Raw genomic sequence first — 22841 nt, forward strand, 5'->3', positions numbered from 1 at the left:
CACTATCTGTAATCATCCCTCCAGGTTTTAGTCATCAATAGTTAGCTTTGTGATGCTTTCCAAACGGTCGGTAGATGGCCCCTAAGGGCCCAGTACGTAGCTTTAACATCAGAGATGTCTTCATGACAGTCGTGCATTTAATACACACAGCGCGTTGCTATGTCTGAAGACAGCTGTTAGTTGTACGTCTACAGTGGATAGCTATTTAGACTGACAGCTGTCAAACGTATGTCTCCTCACAGGGTTTCGTTAAAGTGGTGAAGAATAAGTCCTACTTCAAGAGGTACCAGGTCAAGTTCAGGAGAAGGAGAGGTAAGATATTTGCTCATGCTAGTTATTAAACACCGTATTTTAATGGGTCTTTATGAAAGTGCAATTTCTCATAGTTTCACAAAAAGAGTGTGCAACAGATAGATTCAGTTGTGCATCTTGTCATTAGAGGGCAAGACCGACTTCTTCGCTCGCAAGCGCCTGGTCATCCAAGACAAGAACAAGTACAACACACCTAAGTACAGGATGATCGTCCGCTTCTCCAACCGGGACATCGTCTGCCAGGTGAATATGGATGAACGTCCTAGTCCTGTAGGAGCTGTTGACTGCTTGATGATGACACCCTTGACACTGAGCAAATTATAGGTGGTTCTTCATTTGCCTGGGTGATGTACTTCTTATCATTCTGAGAGCAGTCATCTGATGCATATTATTACCATATTTAGCCAAAAGTATGACCATGCCTGGACTTTTCCTTGGAAAAAAGGCTGGCATGGGTGATTGACAGTGGTGATGGTTGAACAACAGAGCTGCTGTGTATTTGTATTTTGAATTCCGTGTACTGCATTTAGTTTTTCCTCATTGCTGTTTATTGGTTTGCCGCAGATTGCCTACGCCAAGAAAGATCGAAGGAGACATGATCGTGTGCGCAGCCTACTCCCACGCCACGAGCTTCCCAAGTATGGGATCTCTGTTGGACTGACAAACTACGCAGCAGCCTACTGCACTGGTCTCCTGGTGGCCCGCAGGGTGAGCTGATCTACTGCTGTCCTTTCCTGCTCTCTCACTACTACTTTGCATCACACCATATCATTTTAGTTTATGGGTCGCATATATGTGGACATGCCTACATTTTATGTTTGTTGGACAATAATGGGCAGAGATGGAGAAGTTGCTGAACTTTGAACCCTAACCTGGCTGAAAAGCCTGATGTGTAACGTTACCACAGTATCTGAGACCCTGTACACACAGTCCTACTAGTCCTGTAGGAGAGGTTTACTGCTTGATGATGACACCCTTGACACTGAGCAAATTGTAGTTGGTCCTTCATTTGCCTGGGTGATGTATACCTTCGTTTCAAGACGGGGCTGAGAGCAGTCTCTTTATGAAAGTGCCATTTCTCATAGTTTCACAAAAAGAGTGTGCAACAGGTAGATTCAGTTGTGCATCTTGTCATTAGAGGGCAAGACCGACTTCTTCGCTCGCAAGCGCCTGGTCATCCAAGACAAGAACAAGTACAACACACCTAAGTACAGGATGATCGTCCGCTTCTCCAACCGGGACATCGTCTGCCAGGTGAATATGGATGAACTTTACTAGTCCTGTAGGAGCTGTTGACTGCTTGATGATGACACCCTTGACACTGAGCAAATTGTAGGTGGTCCTTCATTTGCCTGGGTGATGTACTGAGTTTTGTCCCGCTGAGAGCAGTCATCTGATGCATATTACTACCATATTTAGCCAAAAGTATGACCATGCCTGGACTTTTCCTTGAAAAAAGGCTGGCATGGGTGATTGACAGTAGTGATGGTTGAACAACAGAGCCGCTGTGTATTTGTATTTTGAATTCTGTGTACTGCATTTAGTTTTTCCTCATTGCTGTTTATTGGTTTGCCGCAGATTGCCTACGCCAAGATCGAAGGAGACATGATCGTGTGTGCAGCCTACTCCCACGAGCTTCCCAAGTATGGGATCTCTGTTGGACTGACAAACTACGCAGCAGCCTACTGCACTGGTCTCCTGGTGGCCCGCAGGGTGAGCTGATCTGTTGCTGTCCTTTCCTGCTCTCTCACTGGCTTCAGTTTTGCATCACACCATATCATTTTAGTTTATGGGTCGCATATGTGGACATGCCTACATTTGATGTTTGTTGGACAATAATGGGCAGAGATGGAGAAGTTGCTGAACTTTGAACCCTAACCTGGCTGAAAAGCCTGATGTGTAACGTTACCACAGTATCTGAGACCTGTACACACAGTCCTACTAGTCCTGTAGGAGAGGTTTACTGCTTGATGATGACACCCTTTACACTGAGCAAATTGTAGTTGGTCCTTCATTTGCCTGGGTGATGTATACTTCGTTTCAAGACGGGGCTGAGAGCAGTACCGCTTTTTTTCATAGTTTGGCTGGTCCTGCGACTTATAGTCAGGTGCGACTTATATATCAATATATATATATATATATATATATATATATATATATATATATATATATAATTTCATACTGTATGACATGAACGAAGGAGTAAACATTACCGTCTACAGCCGACAGAGGGCGCTCTGGGCCGCTCTGGGCTTGTGACAACTATATGCTGCTCCTATTCCCCTGAAGAAGTTATCTAAAACATTAGCTTGTTGAAGCTAAGCAAACGGTAGCTTGGTGAACTTGCTTACTGGTAACTTGCTTGTTGGACTCGCTGGCTTGTTATGTTCATTTAGCCTATTCAGCTTCCCAGGTATGTTCTTTATGCTATTGTGTTGCTGAATAACTGTTAATGTGTTATGTTAACATACCGGACTTCTATTTAGCCTGTTGTTCTGTGCGCTATTTGTAGTTGAATAAACTTGCCTTTCCAGATTAAATGTCTGTTCTTGGTCTTGGATTTTGCAAAATATATTTCTAAATAAATGCGACTTATAGTCCAGTGCGACTTATATATGTTTTTTCCTCTTAATGTCGCATTTTTTGACTGATGCGGCTTATACTCCGGAGCGACTTATAGTCCGGAAAATACGGTACATTTCAATAGAGACGATTGGTCCAGGAAACTAGCTCATTATGTTTGCATTTACTTTGTGATTGGTCATTGCAACAGTTGCTCAAGCACGGTTGGTTGTTTCTATGTTTGGCCAACTCATTTGTTGATGTGGCAGGCCACAATTTTCATAAATCAGAGTTCATTAGAGGTAAATGACAGTGTCTCTCTTTCTCCCCAGCTGTTGAACAAGTTTGGCTTGGACAAGGTGTACGAGGGCCAGGTGGAAGTCACCGGTGATGAGTTCAATGTAGAGAGCGTTGATGGTCAGCCTGGATGCAGGGCTGGCCAGAACCACCACAGGCAACAAGGTGTTCGGAGCCCTGAAAGGGGCTATGGACGGAGGCCTCTCCATCCCTCACAGGTAACGCCTCCCTCCCTCATCAACTTACTAGTCCTGTAGGAGTGGTTTGCTGCTTGATGATGATACCCTTGAAACTGAGCAAATTGTAGTTGGTCCTTAATTTGCCGGGAGATGTATACTTCGTTTCAAGACGGGGCTGAGAGCAGTCAATTTTCAAACTGTTTTGCTAGCTCTTGTGTTATTGTGCGTCAGTGGAACATTAGCTCTTGTTGTGGATGCTCTGTTTATGCTTTGTTTAAGTGTTCAATCATGTAAGCTCATATTGACACGGTCTGGTCAATTGGTTCCCGAGTCGGCATCCGATTTAATGTTCAGACTTTTCTTTTGAAAAATGTAAATACATTTCAGCATTGTTGATAATCAATTGACTCAACTAGTTTATCGGGAGCCTGCTAAGAAATTAAAGTAGTGTTATCGTTAACTAGGTAGCAGTGGGGATTACTCACCAAATCCATTGCAATGCAGTATTTTGGCTTGAGCGAGTTTGTGATGTGATTTTAAACAACGATGAAATGTTTCAAAATGAAAGTCCGAACATTTTGATTGGTTGCTGACTTTCGGCCCAAATGACCAGACCGTGTCACATATTGACGACACAAAACGATGGACACTTACATTGATGTTTGGAAAGTGTGGATTTCGATCTTTACATCTGACACATTTTTGCTGCCTCTTCCAGCACTAAGCGCTTCCCCGGTTATGATGCCGAGAGCAAAGAGTTCAACGCTGAGGTTCACCGCAAGCACATCATGGGTGTCAACGTGTCAGAGTACATGAGCTACCTGATGGAGGAGGACGAGGAAGCTTACAAGAAGCAGTTCTCCCGCTTCATCAAGAACGGTGTTGCACCCGACCAGGTAAGTCATTCTGTTTCACCTGGACCCACTCCCCTCACACCCTGAGACGAGACATGTTCATGCTCAGTGGCCACACCAATCTAGATTCTCTCATACAGTCTTTCATCTTTTTTTCCTGAACTGTACCACTACTGATAAACTTTCATCATATTGAGCATACTTGGTCTATGAAGAGAAATCCTACTCACGCTGAAAGCCTGATGTATAACGCAACCACTGAGACCTGTACACACAACGTTTGTACATGCTTGGAAGTACATCAGGGAGGAGTGTTACTACTTTGTTTCTATGCTAGTCACAGGTTTTTAAAAAATGTTTCAATAATGAGATTGACTTGTTTGTCTTGTACTGTGCATGTTAATTTGTCATGTTTCAATTTGATTAAATGCAAAAAATGCAACCTAAAGCCCCTCACTAGTCATATTAGTTTGATAGTTAGCTAGCCTGGTTTTGACCACTTTTCTACCCAGAACAAGCTCCAGTGTTCATGCCCTGATTCAGAGCAGTCTTGTCTTTTTAAACTTGTGTCATGTGCATACTTCTAGGACTGTGGTGGACAGGTGTCACCCATAAACCCATGTATGCTGTAGCCTGAGGAGTTTGCAATGAGAATATTTAAATTGACATTAGGACATTTTATTTACTGGTAGTATTAAACCAATTCCTTTGCTTCACTGTGTCCTACAGGTTGAGGAAATGTACAAAAAGGCTCATGCTACCATTCGAGAGAACCCAATCCACGAAAAGAAGCCCAAGAAAGAAGTCAAGAAGAAGAGGTGAGTTCAGGAGAATGTTATTTGAGCAGCAGTGTTTTCTGCCTGGTTGGTCTTCATGCTACTGATAAACTTTCATCATATTGAGCATACTTGGTCTATGAAGAGAAATCATGCACCACGCTGAAAGCCTGATGTATAACGCAACCACAATATATCTGAGACCTGTACACACAACATTTGTACTTGCTTGGAAGTACATCAGGGAGGAGTGTTACGACTTTCTATGCTAGTCACAGGTTTTTAAAAAATGTTTCAATAATGAGATTGAAACAGTTTGCAGTTTGTCGGAAGAGTAGGTGATCATTTGGATTTACCGTGACAATTATTTATTTTCAACATGGTAGTCATGTTGCCCGTAGTATTATAAAGCTGTTTGCTGGAATTCATAGCCCTCGTTTGCTGTTACAGGTGGAACCGTGCCAAGCTCTCCCTTGCCCAGAGGAAAGACCGCGTCGCCCAGAAGAAGGCCAGCTATCTCCGGGCCCAGGAACAAGAGGCTGCTGACAGTTAGAATGGTGGCCTTCACCGTTCCTAATGAACAAAGAAAATGCTTTGTTCTAATAAATCTATTGGAAAAACTCTGCGTATTTACATTGTACAGTACATCAGTACATTCTGGTATTCCCATGTTGATACCTTTGTGGAAGGAAATGTCAAGCATGGTCACAGGTTATACAGAAGATGACTGATCATAGTGATCAAATGAATAGGCCCCAACTTATCAAATGTATATATTCACCACTTGATGGCAGTCTTGGCTAGAATTGGCTAGGCTTCTTCAGCACTGACATTTTGACTGTCTTGCTATTGTAGCCATGCACTAAATTAATTAAAAAGCTGTCTTGTGGCATACGACGAAAAATATACTTTTCTATTTAATGTGCGAATTTACCATGCTCTGAGCCTTATGTTCATATAATTCATTCTACAGACAGCATAGTGCCCTTGCAGATAACTTAGATGTACATTTTGAACTGCTTAATTGGTTCAAAGCAACTGAATTTAACCGACCTCCATGAGAAAGAAACATGTTGATTGAAGTTGGATAATTAAGTACAATTACATTGTTTACTAGAAATGTACAGTAAATCTAATAATCATGTAAACAGTACATGAAGGACAATGCAACATTGATCCCCACCCTTCCACCTGAATTGTAAAGCACAATTTGCCAGTCAGTGACATTTCGATTGTCCCATGTTTTCCATAGAGGGCTTGGCTTGTAGGTCAGTAGTGTTGCTGTTCTTACTCAGCCATTATGAGTCCTTTGTGTGAGAGATTTTCTTCCACAACAGTGTCTTCAGGTTGTTTAAAATCAGAGAGTGTTCCATCTCCATCTGTTCCGCAGAGCCCTTGAGTGCGATGCAGGCGTACAGCTGCTTCTCCAGCTCCTCGCCCACGTCCGACGGCGCCCCCCTCAGGAGGTAGTCCTTGAGCGCCCCGCAGGCCTTGGCCAGGTTGGGCCGTGTCACCTCTGGCGTACAGCGGTGCTTCGTTAAGTCACAGGAAGTGTGGCAGTCGGCCCCGTACAGACAGTCCTCGTCCGCCTCGCAGTGCCGCTCCCTCATGGCCTCGTGGAAGGTCGCCTCGGGGACGATGTGCTGCGCGTCCATCACCTTCAGGTCGTGCCGGTCGTTGTAGCCGAAGCCGGCAGCGTTCACGTTGCACATGAGGAAGCTGCCGAAGGTCCCGTGGAAGACGTCCTCCACCAACTCCAACAGGCCGATGGAGATCTTGGCTTTCCGTGGCCACGACGGGGTGAACCACTGGTCCATGCTGCGGCGCACTCCGGCCGGGATCCACAGCTCCACGACCCAGGGCAGGCTGATCCCGTACAGCGGGGCGTTCGGCACCTTCTCCATCACGTACAGATCCCCACAGAAGCCCAGGAGCCGGGGCGTGTGCTCTCGGTTCTGCAGGACCACCGCCAGCAGGAACTCGTTGAGCTGAAGTAGGGCCCACATGGAGCGCGCCTCAGGCAGGGAGATGTGGCCATCCTTGTTGGCATCAGCGACAGACAGTACCAGACTCACCAGGTCTGGCAGGTTGGCCTGTTCACCCACCTTGGCCTAGAGACAAGACAAGAAGGACTCGGTCAACACTCCCTCACAACAGAGTCATAAATCATTACAAATTAAAACAGACATGAACTAGTCATTATTACCAATGATTGTTCAATGGTACTGTAGTCTTTTGAAATTGATTATCTTGTTATATTGTTAGGTTGTTTTTTATATTGTATTTAAGCCATTACACTCACAATCATGTAGAATGTAAAGTGTGAGTGAGTAGTTAGTCAAACGACGAATTACCTTTAGGTGGCTGAGGACCATTTCTTTGAACTTCTCCACCGAGGTGCCCTTTGTGGGCTTGTTAAAGGGCATCGCCTCCTTCCTGGGTTCCATCTCTGCTCCCAGGTCATAGTGAGGAACCTCCTCCATCTGACACTTAATAACTCCCTCCAGGTCCCCCCAGCTCCCAGAGTACATCTGTAGACCCACAGCAGCCAGGCATCAGCAACCACATACAGAAACACTTTACACTAGACAGGTCTGCTAAACTAGTGGCCAACCAGACAGGAATAATCAATAGCAGATCATCTCACCTGGTTATTAGGCTTGGCAGAGAGACACTTCCCAAGGTACAGCGTGTCTTTCTCACACAGGCTGCTGCAGGCTGAGCCATCGATGACTCCTTTCTTATACTTGTCACACTGAAATATGACACATACATTGAATAGAGAAATACTCAGGAGTGGAATGATTGAAGGAAGTAAGCATGAATTCCTTCATAAAAGTGTTACTGCCTTTTTAAAATTAATTTATGTCAATATATTGTTGTTTTACTTGCAACTGTATATAAATGGACTGACTTATATAGCGCCTTTATCCAAAGTGCTTTACAACATCCTCTCTTTCACTCATTCACACATACATTCACACACCAATGGCGGTAAGCTACCATGCAAGGCGCCGGCCCGCTCACTGGGAGCAATTTGGGGTTCAGTGTCTTGCCCAAGGACACTTCGACATGTGGCCAGACGGGCCTCTACCTCCTGCGCCACAGCCGCCCCATATACATGTGTATAATAAACAAACTGTAAACTTTTCGGATGTTTTTAATTTTGTGTCTTTTTGCATTGTGAAATAATCCAATGAGAGTATGATTGAATAAAGTGTTTGATTTGAACCAGCAGGTGGCTCCATCAACTCACATAAGGAAAAAGAACACACTCACAATGGCGTTCTTGCACTCATGTCCACGGCACAGCTCTGTGTAGGAGGAGTATTCCATATACACCACCCAGCTACCCACAAACACTGCCAGCCAGGAGAAAAACAGGTACTTCATATGCAGATAGGAGAATCTGGCCTAAAAGGAAAGGGCAGAAGGAGAGAGAGAGAGAGAGAGTTGTGATGATGCCAAGCCTAGGTTACAGCCGATCACCATAGTGACTCCTGATACAGATCATTAATTTCATAATGAGTGATCACGGTACAGGGCTTGCTTGTCTAGTGATAATATGGTCAACCAAATGTTTATAGACATTCTTGCCAACAATGCACAGCATTATTTAAACAGTATTTCTCAGTAGACTAAATGTCTACTGTGACTGAAAACCAGCATGACACATTGATTGGTCATTCAATGAATATTATTGAAAATCTGTGGAGAGATCTCAAGCATGCCGTGCATCATGCAAGAAGGCTGAAGAATATTTCTGAGCTAGAGGTGTTCTGCCAGGAAGAATGGGGAAAAAGCAAGAATTGAAACAAGAATTGAAAGACTGCTGGCTACAGGAAGCGTTTGCAAGCTGTTATAGTTGCCCGAGGAGGAGTTACAAAGTACTAGCTGACAGGGTTCCCAAACTTTTGCACAATGCCCTTTTCCATGTTTTATTCTTTTGAAACTGTAAAAAGTGAAAATGCTCTTGCTTTAAAATGTGATGAAATGTGTCATGTTTAACTTTGTACCATTTAGAAGTTAGGTGTGCTTCTTTTCACTTACGTAGATATTAATTGTAAAAGGCATTTTGACTAGAGGTGTGTCCACATTTTTGCACCCCACAGTATCTGGTGGTTTTGCAGAAAGAGTGCAGAAAAGGAAGAATGTGCATAGCGCTCACATGTGTATCTCGATCATGATAATCAAATCCTGGGATATTGGGACAGCCAGGCAGAGAAATATGGAATCCATAGCTAAATCTTTATCATGCAAAATGACATGGATGAGATGAGGTTGTACTGGAGCTAATAAAGTGTTTTACAACATGCATTTGATTTGTTGCACAGTGTTTTATTGTGCTTGAGAATCATCAAACATTTATATCCATGAAGCTAACAGCAAACAGAACCATTTGAAACGGTAAATGTCACTGGATGAAATGTGGCAGGCAGGACTGCCCTAAACCTCTTGTGGCCTGACATTTCCTAATCAGAAATCTAAGACCTGGGCTTACGGCATCAATGCTCTCTGAAAGTGGGCAGGGAGTGAGTCTGCAGCCATCTACTGACAGGCCGGGGAGGACGTTTAATCTGAGGCCTTACCATGTCGATTCAGTGTAGAATGGGGGTAGGGAGGACTATCGATGCTAATATAATCTGCCAGTGATTCCGCAGCTGAGTAAACAAACATAAAGCATAGATATTCTTCCACGTAGATTATTTTCAAGGTAGGGCCACTTTCGTTGAACAACCCTGTTGTAAAATGTAATGTCGACCATTATGTAAACACAGTTGAACTCACTGAGTACAGTCAGTACCAGAACAGGGGTTTACATTTGAAAATAAATAGGAAGCTGCCCAAAGTGAGCATTGTGGAGTACTACACTTTATCAGTACAATTATTATTGATTTGATGCTCTTTGATCAACAGCCAAATTCTCTCTGTGGTTATAAATGGTGACATTCATTGAGACACATTGCATAATTATTATTGTGTTTTGATCATATTACTTTAAATAAATATAAATGGCCTCTTTAGCCGTAACTGGGAGAGCTGAGTATAGGAATAACAGGAGCCCTTCTTATCCCTCTATTCCATCTGGTAATGATGCTGGTGTCCAACACTTGACAGTGATGGACTCCCCCTTCCTCCCCCTGCCTCTCCCCTGCTCTTTATGGGGTCCAATTTACTTAATGTCACATACTTGACTTTGTGTTTCAATCTCCATTTCCCTGTAAATCCCTTCACAATGCTGACAGTGAGTGAGTGTGTGTGTGTGTGTGTGTGTGTGTGTGTGTGTGTGTGTGTGTGTGTGTGTGTGTGTGTGTGTGTGTGTGTGTGTGTTTGTGTGTGTGTGTGTGTGTGTGTGTGTGTGTGTGTGTGTGTGTGTGTGTGTGTGTGTGTGAGATCTTGAACAATACCTCCAAGTCAATCTTCTCATTTGATAGAGATCTTTGCAATACACATTCTATACTACAACTACTAAGCAAGATCCAAACACTTTCTGAAAGTGTTTAAATCATATTTAAATCCCATAGATTTACCCATAAGTATAATAAGTATTACTCAATACCTTTTTGTTGTTGCTCACTTTGTGGGACTGTATTCTTTCTAATAATAATTATTGTTATAAGTGATGCATGAGGCTGGGACTACACAGATATGCATTCACTTACATGTCGTGATGTTAGAATTATAAGGTTCTATCTGAGTTTTTTACATAATCTGATCCATTAGGAGTTTATTAATGCCTGTGTGGTGTTATTTTTAAAATGTTTACATTTTTGAGTAGTTCATAAAATACAAAGGTTCCATCTCACAGAACATAATGGAATGTAAAAACTTTGACGCTCAATATCTCTGAACTACCCTGAACGGAGATAGAACCTTATCATTCTAAGCTCGCGATTTCCTACTCACCCTTTCACTGACAGCACAGATGACAATGTTAAGTCAATTCAGTCTGCCTGCCTGCCTCCATTTGCACCAAATCGAATCTCTCTCTATACAATAGCACTCTTAACGTCAGTCACTCAGTCCATCACTCTCCTCCTCCTCTTTTGTCTGTTGAAGCACTTGGTTGGATGATATTGTATTCATCTCACCTTCCACTTGTTTGTCTGACAGTGTCTGTCCTCTCTTGTCGTGTAACTCGTTCCCCCGCTGTTGTTGAAAACAATTCACCCGCCCTCCACAGGACTGACAACTGCTCAAAATGTCAATTACAACAGCATGGTTTGTAGTCTCTACTGTTCTGCCTTTGTCCCTAGGAGGAGTGCAAGTGAGAACCAGATACTCTTGAGTAATTGGAAAGAAACCACACAGAGATCGACTGTATTTCATATCGATTTTTGGGGTAGGCGATATGCATCCACTGCAGTGTTATAGGGACAACACTGCAAGAAAAACAAATATGTGGCATGCCTTTCAAATCAATACTTTGAGGCTTTCGTTTCAGTCTAGTAGTGATGTATTTCTATTTACGAGATTCCATTGACTGTTTGTGGGGAAAGAGACAAACAAACGGAGATAATGAGGTACTATTGATTGTGGCTGTTGTGACAGCTATTAATGACACCCTGACTGAGAGATGTGGCCATGTGCTGAGGTGGGAGAGGTGATCAACAATGACAAAAGAGTAGTTATGTAGCTCAGGGGATCCTCCTCCTTCCTGTACGAGGTAACTTTCATCTACATCAGAGACCTGGGGCCTCATTTATAAAAAAGTACTTGAACGTCATCTTTGACTTTCACGTAAGGACATTTTTCTAAACGGACGTAAGCATTATTTGTAAAACGGGCTGCGCTTGTTTAAAATTGCGTACGTGCTTCCTTCTATAAATACCAACGCAGGTAAAATGAACGCAGGTGAATGAGGTTTGTATTAACGCCCTGTGATAGCGGCTCAATTATAGCAGCTGAATTAAGACTTATAAGTGCTATAATATAGGGCAGGCGTTCGTCTGGAAGCAGAAGAGGGCAGAGAAGGGTGACTTCTCGGTAAGTTGCATTTGTAACGTTTGATCATGACAACTAACCAGGCAAATGCTTATACTCAGTACTCAAGTTGTAAAAGAAAATCAGGGGAGGTGGTGGATTTTATATATGAGGACAATTTTAGCATCCCCTCAGCGTCAGTGACTTCAGTGTCATTGCATGTGTGCGTGCCCACTCGCACCTTGAAATAGCAGTAATACCACGTTCATTGATAAAATGACATAAGGTATGGAAAGGGGGGGTGGCAGTTTTAGAAGTGGGATGATTTTGACTGTTTTTATTTCAGGGGGGATGCCATCCCCCCTCATCCCCCCTCAACTTGAGTGCTGCTTATACTGTAATAATATAATGGTCTTATTCTTATCAGGTGACATTGAAAACATGGCTGCGAACTCCCTTTGCGAAATCCCAGACACCTAAGAGAAAATCCAGTATGATTGATCTTGAATTAAACTCATTTTCTCGGATGATAACAACATTGTTAATTTTATTACAAGCCTTCGCATGAATTACAGTAGGCAGTGCGGCTCACATGCCTGTAATAACTCCGCATAACCAGTAGGTAATGTGCGTACGCAAGGTCAATACCCGACGTAGAGCTACGATCGTTTCCACGGTCAAATTGACTCACGTTGTTATAAATCACTACGTTGACGTGGTTTTCTACGTACGACACGGGTAAGATAACATTTTATCCAAAGTACTTTCTATAAATGAGGCCCCTGGAGTTTCGGCATCCAATGAAATGGCATACTGCAAACATTATCAGAATGACCTTCACATGTTTGGCCTGGTATGTCGTATCCAACCAATCATGAAGTAAAACTATATACCATACTGTATGTTTGTGACATGCTTTATCAGAGTCTCTGTCCGTGGTTGTACAGTAGGTAGGGTTAGAGTTTAACCCTACCTACTGTACAACCACGGACAGAGACTCTGTTAAAGCCTTCACTGTCAACACTGAGCCCTGCCCCTGAGATTGCAGAGGAAAAACTCAAATGTGTCGACGGGGAACTCCAGGGTGCAGAAGACATACAAAGAGTTCTTGTTATTTGTGACCCGGAACTGCTCATTAGCTTCCAAATATGAGGGAACAGAAGAAAGAACCTGATCAAGAGGAAAGAACATTTCTGCACTGACACTTGTTTTTGCAGTCCGCTCTCCACTCATTTATTATGTATGATCATAAAGCTATTCCTCAGAGCTTTCCCCCTAATGGGCTCCCTAGCCTGCTGTGTGTGTGCAAGAGAGAGAGGGAGAGAGAGGGGGAGTGAGAGAGAGAGGGAGAGAGAGGGTGAGGGAAGGATGGAAAGAGAGGAAGAAGGAGATAATGAATAGTTTGTGTCACAAACAGGACAAACTGCTTTCCTCCAAATATCCTAGATGGGAAACATTAATAGAGGAAGCAGAGGAAGAGGAATCATCAAGTGTGGATGTTTTATGGGGCAATTGGTGAGAGCTCATTTTGTTCCTGCTAACCCTCTCCTCAAAGAGATAGTTACGATCTGACTCATCTCAGTCCAGAGCAAGAGGTCAGAAGACCCCACCCCCCTCCTAGGACACATCCCCCACACTGACTCAACGCGACAATGCTACATGTGAACGTCATTTTGTGGACAGCTGTTCAGTCTGTGGATAGTGTAATTAAAACTGGCAATAAAGCATGGAACACACATGCAAGCACCCATGATGATGTACGCCCATCAGGAATGCAAAAAAATAAATCAAGTTCATAGGTAAAGGGAGAAGGAACATTGTATCTAGCTAAATGACGCATCTTAAGTAACATTGATTTCTTTAGGCTCCCACCAAGTCCTGTGGGAGAAACTTCGACCAACTCAGACAATGTGGTCTGTCTGTTTTCAACAAATGCTGATAGAGTCATGCACGGCAGAGAAATCAACTCAGCTATTCTTCCAGTGGAGAGAAGACAGCAGGTCGGCAGACAGATTCTCCCTAAAGGAGATTGAGCTGTTGAACGATTAGCTGTGACAGCTATTCAAGAAAACCTTTCTCAGATCTCCTAACGTTTAACTATACTTGAAGAACTGACTAAAATGCAGGAAAACCCAAGACAGTTTTTCCAAAAAAGACATTTCTGACAATGCTAACCAGTGTGTTCTAGTTAGCATTGTCAGACTGTGTCTATTCATGACCATTGTTATCATATTGATAATATCATAACTGTAGCCTTGTTTCAGTTGTCTAATACAATGCTGGCCTCTGAGGATATAGTCACTCACTATATTATGACACAGTTCCTCAGATCTACTGTACTTTATGTATGAGGCCTCTAAGCCAGGCAGGCCACAAGGGTATATGATACCTTCTTCTTCTTCTTCTTCTTCTTCTTCTTCGGCGTATGGGTTGTTGTTTACTCCACTCCACCAGGCTCGGGGCCGAGGGGCTACCCTTTTACCACCCTGAGACCTGGTTGAGGGGCTCACCCGGGCTATATTTCTGGACACCCCTCCAGAAGCCACGTCATCGTCTCGTCATCTAGTACCGACAGACCATGCATCCCGTTGGGGGGGTGGTACACCGGGCAATCCAGGATAACATGGTCTGCGGTTTGGTCCTCTGCGCCACACTCACACGACGCTATGATATGATACCTGGTTGTTTGTTACTCGACTGAGACAGTAATGATGGGTGACCAATGGGCATCTGCCGTTTCATTACAAAATACAGTAATGCCTGTCTGATCACTTGTTCCCACTGATTCAAATTAATTATAAAACATGAGAGACTAGCCTGCACCCACAACCTATTGGCTAGACTGATACATTGTGGGTGATATCAACTGTACGTTTATGAGTCTGCCTAACTATAGGCATGGCCAACAGGATCTATCAGAGCTGGATGACACAGACTAAAGCTGCAGCCAGCAAGCAGGATTAACCCTCCACTGGCAGACAAACATGCTCCATGGAACAGTGTTCTCGGGCTGGATTGTCAAGCTCTCGACACCCTGGAAGTAATGCCATATCCTAGAGTAAGTGCAAGTGGTATTGTACAGATAACTTCAATATGTCAGTAACACTTAAGTTGCCCCAATACCTGTGTAGTAGAACTGTAATGACTTGTATACATTGTATTGTACAATGTTATTACATTGTAATGTCGTAATAGTATATGGAGTTGTTGTTGTGAGTTTTATTTAGATTTTCATAAAAAAATAGCTTGTCTTCAGTGACACTGTTTCAGTTGTGCTCTCATTAGGGGGGAGCAAAGTGGCCTAGAAAACTGAGACTGCAGTGGCCAGCCCCGCTGTGACTGTTGTCACATCCACTTATTCGTCAACTAAACTACTCACACACAGGGGCTTGAGGGAAATGGCAGCTGAGATGAAGCTAAACAAATGCTTGAGTGGCGCTCCTAGCTGATCAGACCAAGAGACACGAGGCCAGGTTTGCTAGGCCTTTTCTATGGAAGGGAAAACAACTGATGAAATCCATTTGAGAGTGGTGATACTCTACTTTGGAATCAGTAATACTTTGCTGTGTTCATTGTTCCCTGTTCGTTAACTCTGTGTTCTATGTGCTCGTGTTATCTGTTGCTTGTTGTTTCTGTGTATTATTATCAATAATAAATAAAGCTTTGTGAGTTACAGGTACAATAGAAAATACCTAATAAACAGTAATACTGCAAGTGGTCTTGGGGAAATTGAAAATTAAATGCCTTTTCTGTTTTATTGTCCTTTGTATGATGATTTATGAAAAAGTATCCTACTCCTATTCATCCCCTGAAGCTTTGGTTAGATGACACACTTGAGTTAGATTTATTTTTCAGAAAATGTGTACTTGATGTTGCACATTTTATTTATAAAGAAACGTGCACTGTATGAGAAAAAGAAACAATCCATAGACCTATCTGTTGTAATTGTAATCAAGTAATGTAAATTATGTATACTAAGTATCTGATTGGGCTAAAGCTCAAATAAGTATTTTCTTTTTGTGTTTTAGTTTAGTTTAAAAACTGTAAAAGAAATATCTGATGAATACATGTGTTTGCTTTAAATGTGGTTAGTGTCCAATAAGCCCATATAAGGTGAGGCATCATCGGAAGGTGCACTAACAATAAATCAAATGTAAACAAATCAATAATAGAAACAAATAATAGGACCTATTCCTGAAAAAGGTTTTCCTAAATGTTTACAACCCAATACCCAAAGTGATCATTTGTCTTTTTCAACATATTTCAACATATGGACATTTTATCTTGATCTTAACAATATTGAAAGATGGAGGTAATATAAACAAATAAAACAGTTTTTTTTTTTTTTTTTTTAAATATCAGTCAAATGAAATGAATAGAAATGCAATTTTCTTGTGAGGAAAAAGTAAGGATACCCCCACATTTGTTCTAAAATGCCTAAAACTAGAATCAACTGCACCACATCAAGTGCAATCTTTAGAGACGATTTTGAAGGAGCCTGTCTTATTTAAGCCTCAGACATTATTTTGTTTTTCCTTTAGTGTGGTTGTTGAAGTGAGTGGTATGACCATTGCGAGATCTAAAGAGCTCTCTGAGGTCTTCAAACAGAAGGTTGTAGATGCATACGAGTCTGGGAAGGGATGTAAATACAGTGGAGAACAACTCCACAAGTGGCCAACATGGCCAGGTCACACATGACTAGCAAGTTCAGCCCAAGAGCAGACCGCAAAATGCATTTTTACATTTACATTTACATTTAAATGCTTTAACAGATGCTTAAAGAAGTCTCCGACAACCCTAGAATGTCATCACAGGACCTACAGGTAGCTCTTGCCACAGTTGATGTCAAAGTACATGCATCTACCATCAGAAAGAGACTGAAGTTTGATTTTCATGGAATGCAAAGAGGAAACTCTTGCTGTCAAAAAAACCCATCAGGGCAAGACAAACGTTTGCCAGAGAACACCTAGACAAACACCAGGACTTCTGGAACACTGTGCTTTAACAGACAGATGAATTAATTGACACAGTAACAAAAGACATGTTTGGCACAAACCAAAGACAGCATTTGAGCACAAGAATCTCATACCAACTGTGAAGCATGGGGGTGGAAATGTCATGGTTTGGGGCTGCTTTATTGCAGTGGTGCCTAGCCGACTTACCATAATAGAATCCACTATGAATTCTTCATTGCATCAGAGGGTGCTTGAGGAAAATGTGACATCATCTGTCCAAAAATTTAAGCTGAAGCGGATGTGGACCATGCAACATGACAAAGACCGAAAACATTCCAGTAAATCCAGCCAGGAATGGCTCAAAAGAAAGAAATAGAGAGTTCTGGAATGGCCATGTCAAAGCCCGGATCTTAATCCTATTGAGATGCTGTGGGGTGATTTGAAACAGGCTGTGCATGCAAGACACCCCTCAAACATCACACAGTTGAAAGAATTCTGTATGGAGAAGTTGGAAATACTTTCTTCCAGTCGATGTTAGAGACTGGTAGACAATTATAGGAAACATCTAATTGAGGTTATTTCAGCCAAAGGGGGCAATACCAGATTTTAGGGCAATAGGGTGTCCTAACTTTCTCCTCAGTATGAATTGGCATCTTTGTTCATTTTTTGTTAAATAAATGTTACAACAAAATTACATTTTCATTGTTTTTGGTTCAATTAGGCTACATCACCTTTACCTATAGATATTGTTTGAAAGAAGATCAGTTATTGATATGTCCATATTTCTTAAAAAAAGAACAAAATATTTCATGGGGTAGGCCTATATCCTATTTTGTTTTCCACATCATAGACATCATATAATAATGTACGCCTGCAAATACAGTTTTTTTTAACTTTGCAACCTCTCCCCTCCCCCTTCTCTTGTCCTGTGCCATAAACTTAATCTCTTTGACTTTATGGTCCTGTGTGTCAAAGCTGCATCAGCCCTGTTGCTACAGCAACGGCGAGTATAGCCCACTGAATTGGACCAATGACTGCATTCTTCTTCATGGAATCGACAGAGCATCAAGTGCCGTCTTCTTCAAATCTTCAAATCAGTAACGAATACAGATCCATTAAAGCGAAGTCATATGCAGCAGGCACAGAACAGAACACACTATAAATGTCGATGCAATCAAATGATCGAACAGCCAGCTCAATTATGGTGATAAGAGAAAATAAATGCGCAATTATATATGATCTATAGCCTAGTAGCCTAAATCATGGCGTATCATAACGTTCAAAGGTTCCAATTTGCAAACGAATCTCGATCAAACTAGAACGTGGGCCCCATTCATGGAACATGACCCAATAAGTGAATCTGTGATTGTCCGACTGCGAGGTGAATGAGAGATTTTCCATGAGAGGGCTTACCTGTATGTAGAGAGGCTTTCTCAGCCAGACCCATGGAAACAGACCTCTTGCCATGGCCAAATACAGCACATCTCACAACACTAACCTGCCAGAGGAAGGAAAACCCCATAAGACGCGATCTAGAAAGAAATCGAATAGTCCTAGGTTGTGCATAAGAAAAAAACAAGAGCCGGTTTTTTACCAAATCATTTCTTCTCCCTCGTTCTTCATTGAAAGTATGTATGCCTTTGATGCTCCAAAACAGCATCCACGTCTTCACCAGCGCCTGGCTGTCATCGCTGCACTTCTCCCTGAGCGCCGCTGGACATCAGAGTGGGAGGAGGATGTGCGTGGAACGGTCCTGGAGATATATAATAAATTATGAATATATATATTATTATATTATATTATAAATTAAATATATATATAGATTATAATAAAGGCGCACAACAATAATGTTCTACTGTATTTCGTGAGCTTAGAATGATAAGGTTCTATCTCCGTTTAGAATGATAAGGTTCTATCTCCGTTTAGAATGATAAGGTTCTATCTCCGTTTAGAATGATAAGGTTCTATCTTCGTTTAGAATGATACGGTTCTATCTCCATTTAGAATGACAAGGTTCTATCTCCGTTTAGAATGATACGGTTCTATCTCCGTTTAGGGTAGTTCAGAGATATTGAGCGTCAACGTTTTTACATTCCATTATGTTCTGTGAGATGGAACCTTTGTATTTTATGAATTACTAAAAACAAAACAAAAAAAACTAATGGATCAGATTATGTAAAAATCTCAATTTTGACCAAAAATGGAGATAGAACCTTAGAATTCTAACGTCACGATTTAGGATGAACCATCCGAAAGGCTGCTGGTCGGGCTAAAGATTCAGCCAACACCCCCCCATCCATTGATGTTTACTATCTTTAGTTACACAGATGATACATAATAAAAATGTACATTATATGATTAAGACGAGATCTTTACAGTGCTTTGACAAAACAGGTACGTAGACTAAAAGTGTGTCATGTAACTAAGCAACAGCCTCCAGAGGGAGCACAGCCATAGCTAATGCTAACTTGCGAGCTAATTTGGCTAACCTGTTTTTTTGTTGACATGTTTAAGCGAGGTCTCTTATTGTTGACGTAGATACGTTTTCCAATTTATTGACTACAAAATATCAGTTTACTAGTGTTTACTGGTGTTTAATAGTGTTTACTAGTGTTTACTGGTGTTTACTGGTGTTTACTAGTGTTAACTGGTGTTTACTAGTGTTTACTGGTGTTTACTAGTGTTTACTGGTGTTTACTAGTGTTTACTAGTGTTTACTAGTGTTTACTGGTGTTTACTGGTGTCTGCAACATAAACCCCATTCATTGTCTTATTGCAACAGTGTTCTCCCACCCATCACAACCTGACTGCTTCCAGGATGGCAGAGAGAAGGGTGTGTAGCAGCGCCCCTCAAGCAGAGTCAAAGGTGAGGAAGTCCCCATAGAGGGATAGACTTGCAAGCCAGTGAATAATAGTATTGATTCGGTAGGCCTACTTCACTGACAGAGAGTGGTTCATTTAGCTTTCTGATAAACGAAAGCATAGTAACTACTAGGTTGGCCTAAACATTTTTTTATTGCCATACAACATTCTGTATGGAAAAGGGAACAAGTACAGTAGCCTATATATAGAGTCTTAAACTAACATTAATTCGATTGACAAAATGGGTGTTTCAGCCTCCCCCTGCCCCATCTCCCACAATGAGGGAACTAGACTCAAAAAACTCTCAGCTCAGGAGGAGGTTAAGCTCAGTGGAGGAAGAGAATAACACTCTGGTGCTAGAGAACAGACAACTGATCGGTGAACTGGAAACATTGCATCTCGAACTTGCCAGCTCCAAAACCAAAGTATGGGAAGTTTATGCATATTCATACACACACACACACACACACAATCTGACATCTCTCACAGCATTTTACTGCAACTCACCGTCATTTGGGCTATAACATGGTCATAACAGTGACATGACATGACTGTTTATTACTGTGTAGGACATATTACGTTGGATTAAAGTGCAGTGTTATCATCCTCCATTCCAAAGACACTTGTCTTGTCCTACGATAATTCTGTTCATTTTACATTTGGACAGGTACGGGTTCTGGGCTCCACTGTGGGGTCAACGACCTCTAGTGTGTCTCTAATGAGGGAGGAGATTGAATGTCTGGAGGTTGAGGTAGAGGCCCAAGGGAATGTCCTCAGGTATGATTACTTAGCAGCAATAGCCTACTCAGCAGCATCAAGCTGTGTGCTGCCCTGTTACTGGTCATGAACAGCAGCGTCAGCTGAGTTGACAACAATCACAGTGAATGTGGCTGTGATAATTGTGCTGTCCTGTTAATTCTCATAGAGATGCAGAACAGAGGCTAGAGGAGACTCAAGAGACACTGGTCATGAAGAGCAGATTAGTGGACAAGCTGAAAGAGGAGTTGATGGTTGTAAGGGCCGAGTTAGATGACAGAGCTAGCCAGGAGATAAGGTAATGAGTGTCTCTAAGCTCTCTCAGGGTGCCAATTGCTTGTTCTGTTATTGATTAAGTCTTCATGATCAAGTAGTTGTTATTTGGTAAAAACATGACCCCCAATTCATTTCAAAGAGTTGAGCAGCAAAGAAACGAAGCCCTTATTACAGCAGAGAGGCAGGCAGAGGCTCTCCAGGGGTACAAGGAGAATGTGTCTGAGAAACTAAGGAAGGTAGGGAATGAGTGATGTTATGTAAATTCAGCCTTCTTAAGAAAACAAATTTCAATACCAGACTAAATTGACCTCATTTCCAGTGAGTACATGTGTACAATTTTACCCCTAAAGCGCAACACCTGGTGCTGTATTTTGTAGGGGTATGACAACGAAGCCAGACTGAAGGAGGCTCTAATTCAGTGTGACAAAGAGCGAGAGACATGGGAGAGGAAGTGCTCTCAGTTTGAACATGAGAGGGCTGACATGAGCCAATTGATTGGGTAGGTAGTCTGAGCTGACTAACTTTGGTCTCTGAATTGGATATGAAACAGTTGCTGCAGATCAGGATATGGTAGAGGTGGGATAGTCACAAAGGTGATATGCAAACCTCTACAGCAGGAACAGTAATCAACCTGTTCTCTACCTTGATCAGCCGGTTGAAGGAAGACTCAGTTAAAGCCGAGGCAGTGAGTGTTGAGAACGCTACTCTGCGCTCTCGCCTCAAAGAGGCTTCCCTCCGGGGGGTAGAGCTTGAGCAGAAACGGAGCGAGAAGGAGGCTGCTGTCCTCCGCGATCTGGAAGAGTTGAGGAAGGAGAACGGGGACTTACGCCGTTACACCACCAGCCAGGAGCAACTGGTGGGGCAGTGTCGGAGAGATGTAGAACATCACCAAGGTGAACTGGCCAGCCTAGAGGCCATCCTCAGCCTGTTGCATCTCAAAGAGGTGATCACCCAAGCCCTATACACCCTCACTGTGTCATGTCCTATAATCTCACCATCCCACCCCAAAGCACCCTGCATACTGACTCAACATACACCCCACCTAAACAGTGCGTAAGTGATGGGACAGTGAAGCAAACAACTGAAGATGGCTGCAGTACAGGCCTGGCAGAACATCACCAGAGAAGATACTCAGTGTCTGTTGGGGTCAATGGGTCACCTATTTCAGGCAGTTACTGCAAGCAAAGGATTGTCGACCAAATACTAAACATTACGCTTAATTTGGACATTAATCAATCTGTCTCATTACTTTTGGGTACCCTAAAATAGGGGGACTATGCATAAAAACTGTTATACAGTGGGGTGCAAAAAGTTGAGCACCCCTAGTCAAAATGCCTTTTACAATTAATATTAATTGAATACAATTAATTAATATATATAATAAGTGAAAAGAAGCAAACCTAACCTCTAAATGGTACAAAGTTAAACATAACACATTTCATCACATTTTAAAGCTTTTTTTTTTTTTTTACCTTTTACAGTTTAAAAATAATGAAACAAGGAAAAAGGAAAAAGTTTGGCAGCTCAGCAATATTCTTCGGCCTTCTTGCATGCACGGCATGTTTGAGATCTCTCCACAGATTTTCAATAATATTCAAGTCTGAGGACTGTGATGGCCATTCCAAAACCTTCATCTGTCTTTCCTGGAGGTACTTCATGGCTGATTTTGAGGTATGCTTCGGGTCATTGTCTTGCTGGAATACCCAACCTCTCCAACTTCAATTTCTGGACTGACCTTCGAACATTAGCCTCTAGAATGTCTTGATATTTAGCGCAATCCATTCTTCCTTCCACCGGCACAATATTGGCAGTGCCCCCAGCGCCTACACAACCCCAAAGCATAATGGATCCACCTCCATGCTTAATAGGTGGCAAGGTGTTCTTCTCTCCAAATGCTTCACCCTTTTTTCTCCAAACATACCACATCTTTGGTTGTGGACAAAAAGTTAAATTTTGGTTTCGTCAGTCCAAAGCACATCGTTCCAATAGGCTTCAGGTTTCTCTAGGTTTTGTTTTGCATACTTCAGACTCTTAATTTTTTGGTGTTGAGGTCGTAGGAAAGGCTTCTTTTTGGCAGCTCTACCATGT

The 22841-nt window shown here is 42.3% G+C and overlaps 2 protein-coding genes and 1 pseudogene across 4 annotated transcripts in view; 2 read left to right on the top strand and 1 right to left on the bottom strand.

Moving 5' to 3' along the window:
- The first annotated feature begins 74 nt into the window (after positions 1-74).
- Positions 75-5560, top strand: LOC308162430 (large ribosomal subunit protein uL18-like; annotated as a pseudogene). Its single transcript, XR_013938038.1, has 8 exons — positions 75-92; positions 243-312; positions 1451-1566; positions 1891-2025; positions 3207-3389; positions 4069-4246; positions 4934-5022; positions 5431-5560. The product of XR_013938038.1 is annotated as a large ribosomal subunit protein uL18-like (transcript).
- A 718-nt stretch (positions 5561-6278) lies between these two features.
- On the bottom strand, positions 6279-18351 carry LOC308161443 (divergent protein kinase domain 1A-like; the record flags this gene model as incomplete). Of its 2 annotated transcripts, XM_080535465.1 has the most annotated exons (5): positions 6279-7091; positions 7335-7511; positions 7628-7735; positions 8260-8394; positions 18273-18351. In XM_080535465.1, 5 exons carry the CDS (start codon positions 18324-18326, stop codon positions 6279-6281), a joined length of 1287 nt encoding a protein of 428 aa, XP_080391591.1. The 2 variants fall into 2 exon arrangements, with proteins under 2 accessions (XP_080391591.1, XP_080391590.1); XM_080535464.1 differs by lacking the exon at positions 7335-7511 and having other exon boundaries at positions 18273-18326.
- Positions 18352-19677: 1326 nt separating this feature from the next.
- The window catches only part of LOC308162431 (coiled-coil domain-containing protein 18), a gene marked incomplete at both ends in the record, with an annotated part of 19132 nt that continues 15968 nt past the window's right edge, over positions 19678-22841 (top strand). Inside the window, 7 exons of the mRNA XM_080536584.1 lie at positions 19678-19725; positions 19979-20146; positions 20389-20498; positions 20647-20775; positions 20893-20989; positions 21131-21252; positions 21405-21646. Of these exons, the coding sequence (XP_080392710.1) occupies positions 19678-19725; positions 19979-20146; positions 20389-20498; positions 20647-20775; positions 20893-20989; positions 21131-21252; positions 21405-21646 (916 nt within the window). The remainder of the gene's footprint in view (positions 19726-19978; positions 20147-20388; positions 20499-20646; positions 20776-20892; positions 20990-21130; positions 21253-21404; positions 21647-22841) is intronic.

Source organism: Nansenia antarctica, assembly GCF_963989245.1.
Source record: "Nansenia antarctica genome assembly, chromosome: 7".
Lineage (NCBI taxonomy): Eukaryota > Metazoa > Chordata > Actinopteri > Argentiniformes > Microstomatidae > Nansenia > Nansenia antarctica.